Consider the following 20,062-nt stretch of genomic DNA (forward strand, 5'->3'; position numbering starts at 1 on the left):
ACGCACGCACGCACACACACACACACACACACACACACACACACGCACGCACACACACACACACGCACGCACGCACACACACACATGCACACACACACATGCACACACAGAAAGAGAGAAACAGAGATCATTAATGCAGAGGATTGCAGCAGCTCTTGTATTTTCACTCTGCTGGATTTTAGATGAACAGTCACATAAATCTCGCTCCAAATTATTTGAAAAAAACATCAAAGTATCACAGTATCGTGTTTTTTTGTTAGGGTCAAACTTCTCTTTGGGTAAAAATTAAGCCAACATCCAAGTGTCAAAGGTCGGTTCCAGGATGAAGGTCAAAGGGAAAGTCCCTGGGACGCTTCCGGTTATGTTTCCATCCGGCGTAGTCATCTGACGGGTCCGTGCTATATCGCCCTTCCTGACCCGGACTGGTATAACGTTTTGTAGAAAAGTTTGATCGATTCGCATGTCTGTCTGTGCTGTGCTTTACAAACACTCTTAAAGAAAAACAAACATCAGCCAAACACACGGTTCATCCTGATTGTCAGGTGTCGGCCATCCAGATTCCAGAGGTGCTGTGAAAGGTCATAAAGTTAACACTGTGCTGTAAAAAGAAGGCTGGAGTGCACAGAAACTGGTAGAGATGCAGGTATCTGGTCGTCCTGGGTTCCACAGACTATAAGCTAAAAAGAATAAACACATTAAATTGCTGCACATTTGTAGAATAACATTTGAGATTACTTTAAAAATATTTTTTTATTACATTAAATGTAAAGAGTCAAATGGAAGTCTTTCTAAAGTTATATCATGATATTTATATTATGAAAAGCAGATTTTTGACAATTTAAGGTTTTTACATTTTTAGATAAAATAAACACAAAAAAACAAATAACAAGAACACAAAGCTGGCAAACCCAACCAAAACTGACCAAAATCTAACAAAAATACTCCCACATGACAGAACCTCTCCTCTGCCTCTCTGGCTCCATATCTCTCAATAGAACGATCTGTGGTTTGCTATCTCTCACCATCAGAACACTCCACACATCCTGCGAATGACTCACTTCCTTATAAACAGTGTTGGCAAGTTATTTTGAAAAAGTAATTAATTATAGTTACTAGATACTTCTTCAAATAAGTCACTTAGTTAGTAACTGAGTTACAAGATTCTGAAAGTAATGAATTACTTGAAAAGTAACTATAGCGTTACTTTAAAAAAACGTTTAACCCTCTGGGCTCCAGGGATAATTGGCCATTTTTAACTACTTTTGATTTTACCTCCATATTTCACCTTTACAAACGATTTACTTTGCCTTGTTTGGCATCATTCTTTTCAGCACAACCTCACATGTCTGAATTTACAGTCATGTTCTCATTTTGACATACTGTACTGACACAATTGATCTAAAATCAGACAAAAACATAAAATCCGAGTAGAAAAAGTTATATATTTTACTGTAACCACCACAAACATGTTTAATGAATCACATTTCATAATTTTAAATGCAAATATTAATTGACAATTTTAAAATCATATGCAACAGTTTGTCGATGCAAGGCTGAGGGTGCTTTTGTAAGATCCAGGAAGAGGTGGCTGGAGGAGGGAGAACAAAATTCTGCTTTTTCAGGCTTGAAAAATACAGATCCAAAATCAACTAAATATTAATGGCACTGTCTTTGACAATCCTAGAGAAATTTCACATTTCTGTGCCAAATTCTATACTAAACTGTACAACTCAAACTATAATGAGGATGTCTCAACACTGTTTCTCAATAATATTAAAAACCTAAAAACTATTGTTGTGGAAGATAGAAGTCACTGTGACAGCCCTCTGACTGTGGAGGAAGTTTGTAATTCTATTTCTGCACTTAAGGCCAACAAATCTCCTGGCACAGATGGTTCAACTGCAAAGTTTTATAAATCATTTTCTAATCTCCTGGCTGCGTTCTTACTGCAGGTTTTCATAGAAAGTATAGAGAATAACACCCTCCCTCCTACTCTTACTCAGGGTCTCATAACACTTATTCCAAAGCCAAACAAAGACTTACTTCTTATTGATAGTTGGAGACCCGTCTGTCTGCTCAATAATGACTATGAGATTATGATTTTAGTACTTACTAACAGAATTAAAGAGGTCTTGGACACAATTATCGATGAGACACAATCAGGCTTTATAAGAAATAGATACATTTCTAATAACATTAGACTGGTTTTAGATCTACTTGATTACTCTGATTTGGTATCTGACAATAGCTTCATTCTCTTCCTGGATTTTTAAAAGGCTTTTGATACAATTGAACATCAATTTATGTTCCACTCTTTGGAAAAATTTAGCATTTTTCTGTAAAGCTTCAAAACCTTGTACACAAATGGCAATAGCTCAATTAAAATGACTAACGGCTCCACCCCGAGATTTGACCTGTTATACAAGGAATCACCATAGCTGATAAGGAGCTCATCATCAGCCAGCTAGCTGATGACACCACACTCTTCTTGAAGAATGCAAATCAAATCCGTCCAGCCCTTAGTGTTATTAGTGATTTCTCTGAGGCATCTGGTTTATGTCTAAATCTAAAAAATGTGAATTACTAGCAATTAAAGGCTGCACTGCAAATGCTATCTGTAACATTTCTGTTAAACAAGAAGTCACATACCCAGGACTGTTAATATCCCAAGACCAAAAGTCAAGATGCTCATCAAACTTCACTCCGATTATACAAAGTGTCGCGGTTCGAATTTTGAGGAAGAGACCTACGACTGAAAGTCCATAGTGGGTCAACACAAAATATTTTATTAAAACACCTATAAATGGTGAAAATAGACACTGCAAAACATCAGGCTCCATCTCCCTCCGCAGGGAGCGCAGACAGAGTCCTCGGAGGTGTTCAAAAAGTGTTTTATTACACACACACAGTACACGTACAGTGTGCGGGGAAGCCTTGATCTTTCGTCTTCTCCTTTCTGCTCTTTACAGAAAGCTTTATAGCCTTTAATGACGTCAGGACAATTCCCAGACCTCCTCTATGTTCAGAACAACAAGACTTTCCCAGAATTAATACCAGATGTTTCCACTCATGTTTCCTGGGAACCTAACCAATAGTGTGTAGAGTGTGTAGTTTTGTGAAATTGTGGGTTCAGGCCAAAGAGAGTTGACTATCCTTATCTGACCTGGGCCTGCCTGGACCTGCAGCCAAGCTGGTGCTTTCTAGAATATGTTTTATTCTGCGTGCTCTGAAATAACTGATAAATGATACATGATAAACTGATGATAAGCTGATGATAAGTAATACAGACTAATGAAGTAATGATGAAATAATGACAGTGCATGTAAATGATAACACAGTGACAGTAAAATAACATGTTTTTCTTGACAAAAGAAACACAAAAAAAAGTTCAACCAGTGGCTGCAAAGGGATTTATCTCTGAAAGGTAGAGTTTTAATTACTAAAGCTGAAGGGATATCCCGACTGGCATATGCTGCTCTCTCCTTACATCTGGATAAGAAAATTAGTAAAGACATCGACCGCATGCTCTTTAATTTTATATGGAAAAACCATAAGCAGGTCCTCTTAGCGTGGACCCTCATTTATAAACACAACTTCTCACCACACATATAACTCATCTGGAACAACAGAGATATTTTATTCAAAAATAAATCACTTTTCCTGGAAACTTGGGTCCAAAATGGGATCCTATTGGTGGCTCAGCTGGTTAATAAAGAGGGAGTACGACTTACTTACAATGAATCCCTTACACTATATAATTTCCCGTAAGTGTTTGGGAATTCTCAATGGTGCTTGGTGCCATACCCTTAATGTTATATAAAAACACTGACAGGTCAATATCTACCTCAGTCACTCTCCCTGATCCAGCTGAGTCAGCAGTGGGAAAAATCTGCTTTTCACAGGAACTTGGTAACAGCAATAAGAGAATACGTAGTTTATTCCAAGAAGATATCGTGTCTCTCCCATATATATAATATCTTACTGGAACCGACATGTTCCAGATATCACCTGAAAGACAGTCTGGATGATCCCATAAATATCTAATTGTAAACAAGGTGAAGGAAATCTCATATAAAATTCTTCATAAATGTTACCCAGCCAGTCACTATATGGTAACATTTAAAAGACACATAAATACTAATTGAACTTTCTGTGGGCATCATCCAGAAACTGTAGCACATCTTTTTTGGTACTATTCCTCTACACAGAGATTCTGGAAGAATTTAACAGTTTTGTTATTGTCCATATTTTAAGGGCGTTTTCTTAATGATGGGGAAATGTTTTATTCTGTTTCTTTAAGTTCACCAGGAAGAATGATAAATGTTTTTTATAATACATTTCTTAATACGTTTAGCTAAATGTTCTATCCATAAATGTAAGTTTATTAATAAAACACCATATTTCTGCTTTTTTATAAGGATATGGAATTGTACATACAATCAATATCAGACTCAACCAACAAAAAGGAGCAATATTTATATATGTTGATTTTTGCACGTACTCATATAATTATTTTTTTTTACCCCCGGTTCTGTATGTTCATGTTCTGTTCTTTCTTAAACTTCATCTGTTTGTATGTTGTATACTTATTGTGTTTCAATAAAGTTCAGTAAAAAAGTACGTTCTAAATGAAGCTTCAGACGTCACTAATCACGTGACTCTGGCCAAACGAATCAAGCCTCGACACGGTGCTTCTGAAGCAGTATGTTGATCTTTTTCACACACGCACCGGAGCGTCAGCTTCAAGCGGACCATCGCTACCTCTCACATCTAAAGGTAAGTGTCAAGGTAACTTTGAACTGAGTTCAGTCAATCTCGAGTTTTTCGAAGTTTTCTGAATGAAGTTTTCTGTTGCTCTCTGTGAGAGGAGACCGTTAAAGGCGAGGCTCTCCAGAGTGTAGCAAAACAGGAAACCACAGCTGTGTGTGTAAGTGTGCAAACGAATATATTAGAAGTGCAAGTGAGCCACGAGTAAAGAAAGGTCAAGTTTCGTGGTTTGTTTTTCTCACCACTGATCACGCGCTCAACACTCTACACATACTTGCATCACACGCGCACTCTCAAGCATCCGTATTGTACAATTCTGGGCGTCACGTGAGTTGCAGGCGTTACCATATAACGGAAATCTCCATTGTTCTGTAGCTGAAGGCTTTTCAGTGAGTTTTTTGGACATCCTGATAATAATGAATTACAGTCGTTCAGCCTGGAAGTAATAAATGCATGAACTAGTTTTTCAGCGTCACTCTGAGACAGGATATTTCTAATTTTAGAGATGTTGCGCAAATGGAAGAAAGCAGTCTTACATATTTGTTTAATATGTGCGTTGAAGGACATGTCCTGGTCAAAAATGACTCCAAGGTTCCTCACAGCGTTACTGGAGGCCAAGGTAATGCCATCCAGAGTAAGAATCTGGTTAGATACCATATTTCTAAGCTTTTCAGGGCCGAGTACAATAACCTCAGTTTTATCTGAATTAAGAAGCAGAAAGTTAGCGGCCATCCAGGTCTTTATGTCTTTAAGACATTCCTGCAGTTAATCGACCTCTGTTGGGGGTAGCGTTCAGATAGCTGCTCTGCTCTATGTTGGTACAGGGCATTGAAGATGATAACAGTGGGTGGATTATATTCTTAAACTTAGTTACAGCGCTTTCAGAAAGACATCTACTTTGATAAAGTCTACTCTCCACCGCTGTGTAATCAATTATTGTAAATGTTATCAGGAAATGATCAGACAGGAGAGGGTTTTCAGGAAACACTGTTAAATGTTCAGGTTCGATGCCATATGTTAAAACAAGATCTAGAGTGTGATTAAAGTGGTGGGTGGCTTCTTTTACATTTTGAGAGAAGCCAATTGAGTCTAATAACAGATTAAATGCCATGCTGAGGCTGTAATTTTTAGCATCTACATGGATGTTAAAATCACCCACAATAATTGTTTTATCTGAGCTCAGAACTAAATTAGATGTAAAGTCTGAGAAATCAGACAAACTCTGTGTAAGGCCCAGGTGGACGATAGATGATAACAAGTAAGACTGGTTTTACAGCTGGGGTGGACAATGTTAAGCATCAGGCTTTCAAATGAATTGAAAGTCTGTCTTGGTCTTTCATTAATTAATAGGCTGGTGTGAAAAATTGCTGCCACACCGCCCCCTCGGCCTGTGCTTCGAGATTTCTGGTAGTTAGAATGACTCGGGGGTGTTGATTCATTTAAACTAACATAATCATCCTGCTGCAACCAGGTTTCTGTAAGGCAGAGTAAATCGATTTGTTGATCAATTATTAAGTCATGTACTAACAGGGACTCTGAGGAGAGAGATCTAATATTTAATAATCCACATTTCACTGTTTTACTCTTTGGTTCAGAGGTGGATACTGTATTGTTCTTTCTTTGTAATTGTTTATGTTTAAGTTGTTTGTTGCTGGTTTTTAGTTTGTTTTTGTCTTTTTGGAAGCTGACACAGTCTCTATGGAGATAGGTTTGGGGGGGGTAGCAGGAGGAGAGAAGCTGCAGAGAGGCGTGTAAGACTGCAAGTCTGCTTCCTGGTCCCAACTCTGGATAGTCATATTTTGGGGGGTTTAATAAATTTGTCCATATTTCTAGAAATGAGAGCTGCTCCATCCAAAGTGGGATGGATGCCGTCTCTCCTAACAAGATCAGGTTTCCTCCAGAAGGTTTGCCAATTATCTATAAAGCCCACATCATTTCTGGGACACCACTCAGACAGCCAGCAATTTAAGGAGAACATGCGGCTAAACATGTCACTCCTGGTCTGATTGGGGAGGGGACCAGAGAAAACTACAGAGTCCGACATTGTTTTGGCAAAGTTGCACACCAATTCAATATTGATTGTAGTGACCTCCGATTGGCGTAACCGGGTGTCATTACTGCCGATGTGAATTATGATCTTACTGAATTTATGTTTACCCTTAGCCAGCAGTTTTAAATTTCCTTCAATGTCGCCTGCTCTGGCCCCTGGAAGACAATTGACTATGGTTGCTGGTGTCTCTAGCTTCACATGTCTGAGAACAGAATCGCCAATTACCAGAGTTCGACCCCCGGCGGGTGTGTCGCCGAGTGGGGAAAAACGGTTAGACACATGAACGGGTTGGTGGTGTACCTGGGGCTTCTGTTTAGGACTATGCTTCCTCCTCACCGTCACCCAGCCGCCCTCTTTCCCCAGCTGCTTGGGGTCTGCCGGGGAACAGCTAGCGGGGCCTACGCTATCTTCGGCTGCACCAGCTACAGGGGCCTGACTAGCTATGGGTGAATGAAGGGTGCGAAGCCTCCTGAGTCTCCAATTCAGTAATCCTGGCCTCAAGAGCTGCAAATATGCTACATTTGTTACAGATATCATTACTGCTAAAGGAGGCCGAGGAGTAACTAAACATCTGACACAATGAGCAAGAAAGTGCAGGAGGGACAGGTGAAGTAGCCATGGTGCTAACGAGTCGGCTACGAGCTAAGCTAAGCTAGCGAAACAGTACAGAGAAAGTGAGTGAATACTTTGGCTATAAATTAGGTAGTGAGTACACAGAAAGTGTGCTTCGGATGAAGCACGTGAAGATTATACTATGAAAAAGAATGTATTTAAAAGTTGTTAATTAAATTGCTAAGCAAATAAGCTACTCAGAAACACCACTGTGTTTGAGCAGGAACAGGAAGTGATACTCTACCGCAGAGCGAGCGAACACCAAGTGACAGCGCCACCAAGAGTCTTATCGTTGCAAATCGGTGTGTCGGCCCACTGGGCATTTGATTCTAATAACAGGCCTCAGTCTCTCCTGCTACTGGTCTGCCATACTGCTAAATTTGGTATCGGTGCTCAAACCTTTTGTGTCTGTTTGCACACCTCGGGAAGCAAAATTTTTTTGTTTTTTGTTGTCAGATGAACATATGAGACACTTTGACTCTTCAGTGCAGTGTGGAGCCTAACAAAGATCTGTTTTGTGTCCCAGCTGATCAGCAGGAGGAGAAGAGTCTGACGGAGCAGCAGAGGAACATTTTCAGCTACTTGGACTCAGCTCAGCCACTACAGAGAAAACAATGAGCTCAACACAGAAGGTGACAGACAGAGCAGGGCGATATGACCAAAAATATTTATCACGATATACATTTGAAAATTTGCGATAACAATATAACTGACGATATAATTGATGCAAGACAAAATACTTTACAACTCCACAACTTTATTAGTGCAAAAAAAACCCCATCAATGTATTTGCACTTAAAGAACTATGGGCTCAAAATGTGGTCATAAATATTTTGTACTTGTAAAAAAGATTTGTATGTGTAAAAAAGATTTGTGTGTGCGTAAAAAAGATTTGTGTGTGCGTAAAAAAGATTTGTGTGTGCGTAAAAAAGATTTGTGTGCGGACTTAAAAAAAAACCCCTGCAAGTTACAAGTGCGGATTTTGACCCTATTTTTCTTCCTTTCATCTGATTGGTCAATGTCATGTCAATCACAAATGTAACAATCAGATGAAAGGAAGAAAAATAGGGTCAAAATCCGCACTTGTAACTTGCAGGGGTTTTTTTTCTAAGTCCGCACACAAATCTTTTTTACGCACACACAAATCTTTTTTACGCACACACAAATCTTTTTTACGCACACACAAATCTTTTTTACACATACAAATCTTTTTTACGCACACACAAATTCTTTTTTACAAGTACAAAATATTTATGACCACATTTTGAGCCCATAAACAAGCAGCTGTTTTTTATGTGTATTAAAATTATATAAAAATTTAACAGTGCAAATGCAAATGTCAGCCAATTTCCTCTGGAAATGCCTTTTGGTTAAACTGTCAGCAAGCAATTTGCATTTGCACTGTTACATTTTTATATAACTTTAATGCACATAAAAAAACAGCTGCTTGTTTAAGTGAAAATATATTGATGGATTTTTTGCACTAATAAAGTTGTGGAGTTGTAAAGTATTTTGTCTAGTGTCAATTATATCGTCAGTTATATCGTTATCGCAAATTTCCAAATGTATATCGTGCATTTGATTTGATAAATTTTGATCTTTTGATTGATAAACTAAAATGTTATGGATTTTCACCAGCTGCTTTGTGCTGGAAAAAAAAGTTATTTGGACAGAAGATAGCAGAAGGTTTATTGTAATGGTTATTTCTCAGTTATGAACTGCGGTTTACCCCAAGGCAGCTGGCTCGCTCCACTTCTCTATTCAGTTTTCACTGACGATCTGCAATATGTCTTGGCTTAATCTTGGGTATGCCAATGATTCCACCATGTTTTATTCAGCCAGTGACAATTCTGAATTGACCAACGTGTCACAACAAAATTTGCTGAATGTGTTTGACTGGATAAGTAAAAACAACATGATTTTAAATGTATTTAAATCCAAATCTATGTTAATTAGAAGCAGATTAGTCAACAGCCCACAACTGAGTCTTTCCATAGCCAGTGTTAGAACACGTCACCCAGATGAAACTACTCGGCGTTACCATAAATCACCACCTTTCATGGTCTCAGCACATCGATTGTTTTTAAGAAAATGGGACAAGGCATAGCTATGGCTATGAAATGCTCTTTGTGTATCAGTTCTTCAATTATGAAAGATGTCATTAATACACTAGTAATGTCTCATCTGGAGTATTGTTCAATCATTTGGTCAGCAGCTAATAAGACAGATCTTAACAGACTTCAGTTAGTCCAGAATAAGGCGTCCAGATTAGTGTTAAGATGTTCATACTATAATAATATTGATAAAATGCATAATCAACTTTCTTGGCTTCCTGTACAGACTAAAATATTCTATGGCTTACTTGTATTTAGGGCTGCTCGATTATGGCAAAAATGATAATCACGATTATTTTCACTGAAATTGAGATCTCGATTATTTGACGATATTTATTTAACCCTTGAAGACCTACCATAGAACCAAGTCCGCCAGAGCTTATATATTTTTTTTACATGTTGTAGTGCCATTTGTGGGAGCATTTCAAGTTGCTATACATCAATACAACTGTTATAGCCCATATTTTAATAACATGTATGCATTAAGTCCATAGTAACTACATTAATTGCAAAAAAGTGCAATAAACTACAAATAAAATTGAAAATCGTTTTTGTTTTGTTACATATATTTCTACTTGGAGAAATTTAAGAAGCTCATCCCTCAAAACTTTAAATACAAAAAAGTTGCAAAAAATAGTTTACAACAGGAAATTTATTTTGAGTGTCTTCATAGTTTTATTTTGGAGATACAGCAATTTTTATATACTGCAGGAAAAACAAAAAACAATCCTATGATGCAAATTTGCAAAGAAAACAGCTTGTGCATCAAAATAAACTATTTAAAGCAGTGCAATTCGAGTTTTAAGCATCCCAGCAACTATTCAGAAAAGTATAGAGTTAAACATGACTTATAAAAACATCAGTATTGGCTTTTAAGGCCTACAAGTAAAAAACTTCATTTTCCGCGAAAATGACGTCACTTCCTGTTTCGGGCAGGAAATGACGTACATGCGATAGTTCGCGTTGACGTCTTGTTCAATGTGGGAAGTGTTATGAACAGCTGATTGGATCGGCAAAGCGTGTTTCTGGAATATTATGTTTTTGTTCCTGCAAGCGCTTTTTATGCAATTTTTGCAAAGCTATATGTGGAAGGAAACCGTGACAGAGGACAAGCTGATGGCATAAGATGTAAGTACAACTCCTCCGGTTTCATATGCAAAAAAAATTATTGCGCTAGCTTACGCGGTTCCGGTTCTACAGGGATTTAAAAATAGTTACACAAAACGGAGCGTGCAGCTCTGACCAGCTTTAAAGGGTTAACAATAACAATGTATTGAATAATGACTTTAAAAAAATAATATAAAATAGTGTGCAAATACTGATAACAGCGCAAATGTTTGCAATATAAAAAATAAATGAAAAATGTAAACATCTATGTTTAGTGAACTTTGCAGTGTTGCTCTGTGGTGCAGCTACGACACCGTAGCAAAGTTTACACACTGTGTCTACTTGATCCACGTCTGACTCCGCGAACCCATAATGTTTCCACACCACTGAAGTTTTATTTTTTTTTACCTCTCTTTTCAACCAACGGCAGTCACTCTTCTTTCCAAATAAGCTCTGCTTAACTTTCCGAGCTTCCCTCGGTCCTCTTAATTGTTGTGACGTCTGTTCGAAATGCAGAGAAGTGCACTCGATTTGCCACACGGAGCAGCGCGAGAGTAAAGCACGAGGGAGGTGCTAATAATCGGCTCAGTCATTTTTAATGATCGCTGAAAGCCCAGATCGTAATTGTGATTAAAATGCGATTAATTGAGCAGCCCTACTTGTATTTATAAAGAAAGCAATTCTGTTAAACACACCACATTTATTTCTGCTCAGCTGCAGTATCCAGATGAAATACATAATCATATTACACAGTTTTCAGCAAACTGCAATTTAGTAAATGCTCGAGTTAAAAGTAACTTTTAGAGCAACGTTTAAGTGGAATAAATTGCCTTATAACATTAGAGAATTATTCAAACTATTCAGAACTTCAATGAACACTTAACTATGGAAGCCCGTTTCCGCCACTAAAAAAAAAAAAAAAAAGGATCCATAACTCAAAATTTCGAGTTAATTTCTCGAAATTTCGACATATTAACTTGAAATTTCGACATACACTCAACAAAAATATAAACGCAACACCTTTGTTACTGCTCCCATTCCCCATGGGATGGACGTAGAGACCTAAAATTCATTCCAGATACACAATATAACCATCCCTCCCAAACAGTGGTCACAAATCAGTCCAAATGTGTGGTAGTGGGCACATCTGCTATATTGAGATAATCCATCCCACCTCACAGGTGTGCCACATCAGGATGCTGATCTGACATCATGAGTAGTGCACAGGTGTACCTCAGACTGCCCACAACAAAAGGCCACCCTGGAATGTGCAGTTTTGTCTCACAGCAAAATGCCACAGATGCCACAAGCAATGAGGGAGCGTGCAATTGGCATGCTGACAGCAGGAATGTCAACCAGATCTGTCGCCCGTGCATTGAATGTTCATTTCTCAACCATAAGCCGTCTCCACAGGCGTTTCAGAGAATATGGCAGCACATCCAACTGGCCTCACAACCGCAGACCTCATGTAACCACACCAGCCCAGGACCTCCACATCCAGCAGGTTCACCTCCAAGATCGTCTGAGACCAGCCACCCAGACAGCTGCTGGAACAATTGGTTTGCACAACCAAACAATTTCTGCACAAACTGTCAGAAACCGTCTCAGGGACGCTCAACTGCATGCCCGTCGTCCTCATCGGGGTCTTGACCTGACTCCAGCTCGTCGCCGTAACAGACTTGTGTGGGCAAATGCTCACATTCGATGGCGTCTGGCACGTTGGAGAGGTGTGCGCTTCACGGATGAATCATGGTTCACATTGTTCAGGGCAGATGGCAGCTGAGAATGTCCCAGTTCTTGCATGGCCAGCATGCTCACCGGACATGTCACCCATTGAGCATGTTCGGGATGTGCTTGACCGGCGTATACGACAGCGTGTACCAGTTCCCACGAATATCCAACAACCTCGCACAGCCATTGAAGTGGAGTGGACCAACATTCCACAGGCCACAATTGACAATCTGATAGACTCCATGCGACGATGTGTTGCACTGCATGAGGCAAATGGTGGTCACACCAGATACTGACCGGTTCTGGGTCCCCAGACCCCCAATAACGCAAAAAACTGCACATTCCAGGGTGGCCTTTTGTTGTGGGCAGTCTGAGGTACACCTGTGCACTACTCATGATGTCAGATCAGCATCCTGATGTGGCACACCTGTGAGGTGGGATGGATTATCTCAATATAGCAGATGTGCCCACTACCACACATTTGGACTGATTTGTGACCACTGTTTGGGAGGGATGGTTATATTGTGTATCTGGAATGAATTGTAGGTCTCTACGTCCATCCCATGGGGAATGGGAGCAGTAACAAAGGTGTTGCGTTTATATTTTTGTTGAGTGTATTAACCCGAAATTTCGATTTATTAACTCGAAATTTCGAGTTAGCGCTGCCAATCAGTAATTTCCTCGTCATTTCCTCGTTACCCGGAAGCTGAAGCCCTCAGCTACAAATGCTACAGCTAAGCTACCGGTATTACATCCAGTCGTGAATGCACAGATTGCTGAGTGTTTTCAGCCTGGCTTCACAAATGATGAAATCCCTGTGTTATTAGCTGAATCACATGGTGTTACTATCAGCAAACGTACTCGCAAAAGCGCCAATTTGTTGGGATCCGTTTTTGAGTGCACGTTCCTCTGCGCCATATGCTTCCGGGTAACAAGAAAGCGACCTCATTCACCTATATTTTTGATTGGCAGAGCTAACTCGAAATTTCGAGTTATATTTCTCAAAATTTCATCTTATGGATACTAGCTGTTTTGTTTTTATTTAGTGGCGGAAACGGGCTTCCATACTTAAAAGCCGATTCACAGAGCTTTTAGTTGTTGTAAATATTGTAAGAGATGATTTGTTTTTGAAATTTGTGTAATGTGCCTGAATGTTATTGATATTATTATTATTATTATTATTATTATTATTATTATTATTATTGATTGCTTATATTTTAACAATTGTGAAACCTCACTGTGGATGTAAGAGCCAAATTATGTGGATATCTTGAATCCACTTTATTGTATAATATTTTATGTGATAGTATTTGACGGAAGATGAGCAACATCTGTTGTGGAAGCTAATGGGATTCTTTTTGAATAAACAAATAAACAAACATAGGATTTATTATCACTGAATAATTATGTATAAATCTATACAAAATATAGAAATATGTATTAGAAACAACAAAATAATATAAATTATAAAATAATGTGTGTGTGTGTACACAATCAGGAGGGATGGGCATGATTTTAGTGTTTGAACAGTCATGAATTATTTTTAACAGCAGGTTGGATGTAATGTGTTAGAACTACCAGCAGGTGGGGATAAGAGACCTTTAAGGTGTTTGGTCCCACACTCCACCTTCAGGTTTAAAACTAGTGTTAATGGAGGGAGTTTGAAGGTTGAGTTTGTTCCACGACTGCATTTCACTCACTGCCTCTGTTTGTATCTCTGTCACTGCAGGACCAACATGGAGCGAGAAGTCAGCGCTCTCAGGAGGCCGACAAACCTCACAGAAGAAAGGGAGAGAAAAAACACACCTGTGACGAGTGTGGGAAGGATTTTACTTTGAAGGCTAATCTAAAACAGCATCAGGTCGTCCACAGTGGAGAGAGACCGTTCAGCTGTGACTTGTGTGGAAAGTCTTTTTCCTTGAAGCGTTACCTAAAACAACACCAACTCATCCACAGTGGAGTTAAAGCGTACAGCTGTGATCAGTGTGGCAGAGCTTTTACTCACAGTGGCAGCTTACAGAGTCATCTAGTTACCCACTCTGGAATTAAGGCATACAGCTGTGACGAGTGTGGGAAGGAGTTTGCTAGGAAGGATAAACTAAAACAGCATCAGGTCATCCACACTGGAGAGAGACCGTTCAGCTGTGAGTTGTGTGGAAAGTCTTTTTCCTTGAAGTGTTACCTAAAAGGACACCATCTCATCCATAGTGGAGTTAAAGCGTACAGCTGTGATCAGTGTGGCAGAGCTTTTACTCACAGTGGCAGCTTACAGAGTCATCTAGTTACCCACTCTGGAATTAAGGCATACAGCTGTGACATCTGTGGAAAAACTTTCAGCCAGAGAGGGAAACGAAATATACACCTACGCATTCACACCAGACATGATGTGTACTGCTGTGAACAGTGTGGCAAAGAGTTTATAACTCACACACAGTTACAACAACACATGTTTATCCACACTGAGGAGAGACCTTATAAATGTGACCTGTGTGAGAAGACTTTTAAATCTCCACATTACCTGAGACTACACCAACAGATCCACACCAGAAAGAGACTCAACAAGTGCAGTTACTGTGAGGTATGTATTTATATTGTTATCTTGTCATTTTAGCCTGACTGTTTGGAACAACTCTGCTCATTAAACTGTGTTAGCATGTTAGCAATTCAACTGCATGGAAAAGCAGCTCTGAGTGATTATTCAGATTTTCATGTCAGTTATGAGTTTAGTATTACTGTAGTATTATGGTGGTAGTATTGTAGTTATTGCAGCCCAGTAAACTGAGTGTGTTAACTGAAACAGTCAAATGTAATTGGACGTCTGCAGAGATGCTCTTTATTTCAGGCGACGTTCAGGATAAAAGTGTTGAAGGACTGACTTACACTGTCTTTGTGTCTTTGTTTAGAAGCAGAGCGACACAGATGGATCTAGTTCTCAACCCTGTCATCACTGTGGTGGTGGGAAAGACTTTCGTTGTGACCTTTGTGGAAAAACTTTCAGTCAGCAAGCCACCCTAAAAACACATCAACGTAGACACACTGGAGACAAACTGAAATACTGCAAAGAATGTGGGAGAAGCTTCACCACATCAGGTGCATTAAAACGGCATGAACTGATTCACAGTGGGGTTAAAAAGCACCTCTGTGATCAGTGTGGGTCATCCTTCACCACTGCATGGGAGCTTAAAACACACAAACGAGTCCACACAGGAGAGAAACCATACAAGTGCAGACACTGTGACAAAACCTTCTCACATTCAGGTAATCGTTACTATCATGAACGTGCACACATGGAAGGAAACTACAGCTGTGACCAGTGTGACAAGAGCTTCAGGAATCTCAGTTCATACTCCACACACAAACGATCCCACGTTACTAATAAACTGTTTCACTGTTACCAATGTGCCCAAACATTCACCTCATTGTCTGCTCTGTGCAAACATCAGCGTGATCACTCAGGGCTGAAATCACTCCCATCACTGGATCACAGTGAATCTGAAGAGACAGAAAGATCCTCTGGTTTCAGTGTCAGACTCAAAAAGCTTGAGATCAGGCTCCACAGAGTTCAGATAGAATCATTTAAACTTGTGTTGAACTGAACTGGTTGCTGGGCTGAACTTCTACATAATACAGATTTACATGGGATCTTATTTTCTGTCGTTTTACTGAGTCAGTTTTGTCCTTTTTTCTCTGTCCTGGTTTTGCTCGTCTGTAAATAATTGAAACTCAGTCAAATAGTTCATTGTTCTCCAGCAAAACGTTTTGGAAACTCATGTTTAACCTTTAAACTCTGACATGTTTTAGCACACAAGGCTTCATCGGGAAGTTCACTCATGATTGGACCATGAGAATAAAGGTTTTTAGTTCTTTCAAAGAGAGTCTTGGAGGTGTTTGATGTTTTTGTTTTTTCTACAGAAAGGAAGAAACTATTTTTCTTGCTTTGTGTAGTGTGGAAGTTTTTAATGTTTCTTTCATCTGTGATGTTCTTGAATGTGTTGACATGAAGATGGTACAAATAAACTGTCCTTTTAGTTTTAGCTCCTAATTTATTCATTATTTATGGATGTAGCACAGCAGCAGTGTCTTGATTAACACATGGAGGGCTCGGGATCTGATGGTAAATAATGTTTTGTGTCCTTGTACACATCATACAGCTCAGCTGTTCCACAGATGTCAGGTTTACACAGTGGGATGGTTTGTAAGAACACAGCTCTCCTGTGGATAAATCCTTACTCTTAGCCTCAGGACCTCACACAGTCCCAGCAGGTTTGGTCAGAAGATTTATCCCTTATACCAAAACGTCACTGGTTGAACTGGCTGCATGCATCTCTGAATGTAAATTGGTGCACTATTAATAGATCACTCTTGAACGGTATCGTCACCCTAATTTGCCCACTTAGTAAATCTCACTCATGGCCAAGAAATTGAAATGAATCTTTTTTCCCTGCTGGATAGTGATCCACTGTAACTCTGCTCCTCCTTCCTGTTTAGGATTTCTGTGGCTGAAGTAAAATTCCCTCCATCCATCACTTATCCCAGCTAACCCAAAGTAAAATAAAGTTTTGCTCATCTTAACAAAGCATTACAATAATGGGCATTACCAATGCAAACTGAATAATACAGAAGATGAAAGAAGAGACTTTAATCAGTTAATAAAGCTCATGATCTTGATTCATTGTGGCTGCTACACAGATACTTCTGGGTCACTTCTCTCAGTTAGGAACCTTCCTCACCAAACTGACTGTTGGACCACACCCCTGGTTTCATGAGAAATTGTTTCAGCCATGATTTCTCTTCCTGTATTTCAGAGTAAAGACTGAAGTGACAAATGGAAACATGTTTAAAAAACGCAATGTGGGAAAGACATTGAGGTCTTTAGAAGTTACCCTGGGTTTTTCTGTCACCCTGCTAGATGTTACACACCTTGTTATTGGACTGATTTCTAAATTAAATGAGACGTAATATTTGCTCTTGGTTTGTTTCTCCTGTACAGAACCTTGCAGTACAACAGAAACCTAAAAACATTATTTGTAGTTGTTATTCTTAGTTGTTCTGCTGCCTAAATACCACAGGGTGTAATTATGAAGTTATTGAGCTGCACATACTTTACGACCTGCTTAAGTTCGAGGTCACAGCGTCTGTAGAGCAGCTGAAACATAATGAAGTCTACAAGGTTAAAGTTTTATCTTCACTTGTTGTTCTCTCTGCTGCTTGGTTTGATGGATCTGAGAGCTTTTGTTTTTATTACTGTTATTATAATTATCATTAATATCTTTAAAAGCTTTAAAATAGTGTTTGTGTTTGAAAAAATGGATTTAAGAATTGAACAGAAACATCTGTCCTTCTGAAAATCGCCCAAAGGCACGGAGACAAACTCAAAGGATGCAACCTGTAACTTTCTCTTCCTTCATGTCAGCACCATCATCGATTATTTATAGTAAATGCATATAGCAACAGTAACACTTTAGTTTGCATTTCATGATTTCTGTAACTGGAAAATATTATTTTCTGTAAAGACAGAAGTGACCGCATAGTTACAACATTAAAGTGAAATATTTAATAGTCTAATAACAGATTATGTGTTGAAGCTGTCGTTTCAGGAGGAGAGAAGCTGCAGAGAGGCGTGTAAGACTGCAACTCTGCTTCCTGGTCCCAGCTCTGGATAGTCATATTTTAGGGGGTTTAATAAATGTGTCCATATTTCTAGAAATGAGAGCTGCTCCATCCAAAGTGGGATGGATGCCGTCTCTCCTAACAAGACCAGGTTTCCTCCAGAAGGTTTGCCAATTATCTATGAAGCCCACATCGTTTCTTGGACACCACTCAGCCAGCCAGCAACTTAAGGAGAACATGTGGCTAAACATGTCACTCCTGGGCTGTATCCCAAAGGCTGCTCGAAATGCGGCCCTCAAATGTGTCCTTCATTTCCCTGAATTTTAAAGATGTGTCGGTGTAGACTTCGTGGCCCAACATATCCCAGATTGCATAGCGCGGCGGTGGATGTGGATAATTTTGCCGAAAAAAACGGTGGAAGCGGAGCGGCCAAAGAGTAAACGTTTAAAAGTAAGTACTGTTATGATGTCTCAACAGGACCTGGAAAAACTAGTCCATGCATTCATCTTTAGTAGGCTTGATTACTGTAACAGCATCTTTACAGGTCTACCTAAAAAATCAGTCAGACAACTGCAGCTCATTCAGAACTCTGCTGCTCGAGTCCTCACTAAGACCAAAAAAGTGGACCACACCAGTCCAGCTCTGAGGTCTTTACTCTGGCTGCCTGTCTGTCAGAGGATAGACTTTGAAGTTCTGATGCTGGTCTATAAAGCTCTGAATGGTTTAGGACCAAAATACTAGTGATGGTGATATAAAGCCTCGTGATGAACTGAAGCTTTCCATCCAACTGGTCGACTCATGGTTCGAAGCATTGTGATGATTCATTTGCTCTACTTCGCCATCAAGTGGACGATTCAAGTGAAACAAGCTCTGTGATTATAATGATGTGACGTGTAAACCGCTAAACTGAATAAATAAATTGTTTTCATGATTATTTATCCCGAATATTGTCTCAGTATGTCTGATACAAAAGAGAAAGTGGAACCTATCAGGACAGAGTTTTGGTATGATTGTGTAACTGTTAGAGCTGGGTATCGTCACTGATTTCTAGAATTGATTCGATCCGATCTGGGTAAATTTTTCCTCAGACAGTCAGAAATGTTATAATTCAGATCACGGATCAGTACATTTCCATAATTTTATATCTATAAAAAAAAGATGACATTTGCGAGACTTTATCAAAGGTGTAAGCATCACAGCAGATGCCTTTGTATCAAAGTAGCTGAGGCTAAAACAGAAAAATGATTTTATAAAAATATTTTTCAGTAGATCAAAAACGAAAGAAAACCATTAATCAACATATGAACATTACCTGATGCTGCTGAAGTGAAGCAGAGAAAAGTTACAGAGGTTTAGAGACACGGCTAAGCGTTTTGCATTTTGCATAATTTTAAAAAGTTTACATTTGTTCAGTAGCCTACTGAACAGCAGAAATTAGGTTTTCTTTTTGGAAGTAAGTAAAAGGGAAAAAAAACAGCGACCGACAGCGCTGTAAACAACGGTAGACTTGTGCATAACAAGCAAGCAAATAATGCAGAAAACTGATTTTTAGACGGGAAACTGTTCTTGGAGTACAGAGAGAGACCACGAGCTGTGCATGAAGTGTGATTTTATCGTGGTGGAAGCAAAATAGCAAAAGTCAGAGGGAATTCATGGCTATGTTTATGTGAAGCGTAGTTTGGATCTTCTTTTGCTGCTGGTTCAGTCAATATTGTTTGGAGAGGTAAAACCTACAGCTTCAGAATCAGCGCAAAAAGGGCGTAAAACACAAGGCCCGCCGACAGATCAGAACCAGCGAGCTGTCGGATTTCGGCCCTAACCGTGTCCGTGCCGTAGGGTGAGAAAGGCCACATCTCACTGATTCTGATGTGTCGGCGGGTCCGCGCTTTGTGTTTACGTCTTTGTGCATAATAGCCTACGTGTATCTGCTGTCATTTACTGTTTTAGCTGTTTGGTGGTTGTTGAAATTTAGTGAGGTTTAACCTGAGATTCTGGCGTTTGGGGCAAAATAAATTTATATTAAAAATCGATTCAGGATTTTAATGAATCAATATCACGTTATCCAAGCTAG

General features: G+C 39.3%; 1 protein-coding gene across 1 annotated transcript in view; it reads left to right on the top strand.

The window, feature by feature from the left end:
- LOC113029415 (zinc finger protein 493-like) overlaps positions 1 to 15,830 on the top strand; it is a gene marked incomplete at its 3' end in the record, with an annotated part of 33,809 nt that extends 17,979 nt beyond the window's left edge. The window contains exons 3-5 of the mRNA XM_026180279.1: positions 14,279 to 14,494; positions 14,558 to 14,959; positions 15,285 to 15,830. Coding sequence (XP_026036064.1) covers positions 14,279 to 14,494; positions 14,558 to 14,959; positions 15,285 to 15,830 — 1,164 coding nt within the window. The remainder of the gene's footprint in view (positions 1 to 14,278; positions 14,495 to 14,557; positions 14,960 to 15,284) is intronic.
- Between the last annotated feature and the right edge of the window lie 4,232 nt (positions 15,831 to 20,062).

Source organism: Astatotilapia calliptera, chromosome 9 (assembly GCF_900246225.1).
Source record: "Astatotilapia calliptera chromosome 9, fAstCal1.2, whole genome shotgun sequence".
NCBI lineage: Eukaryota > Metazoa > Chordata > Actinopteri > Cichliformes > Cichlidae > Astatotilapia > Astatotilapia calliptera.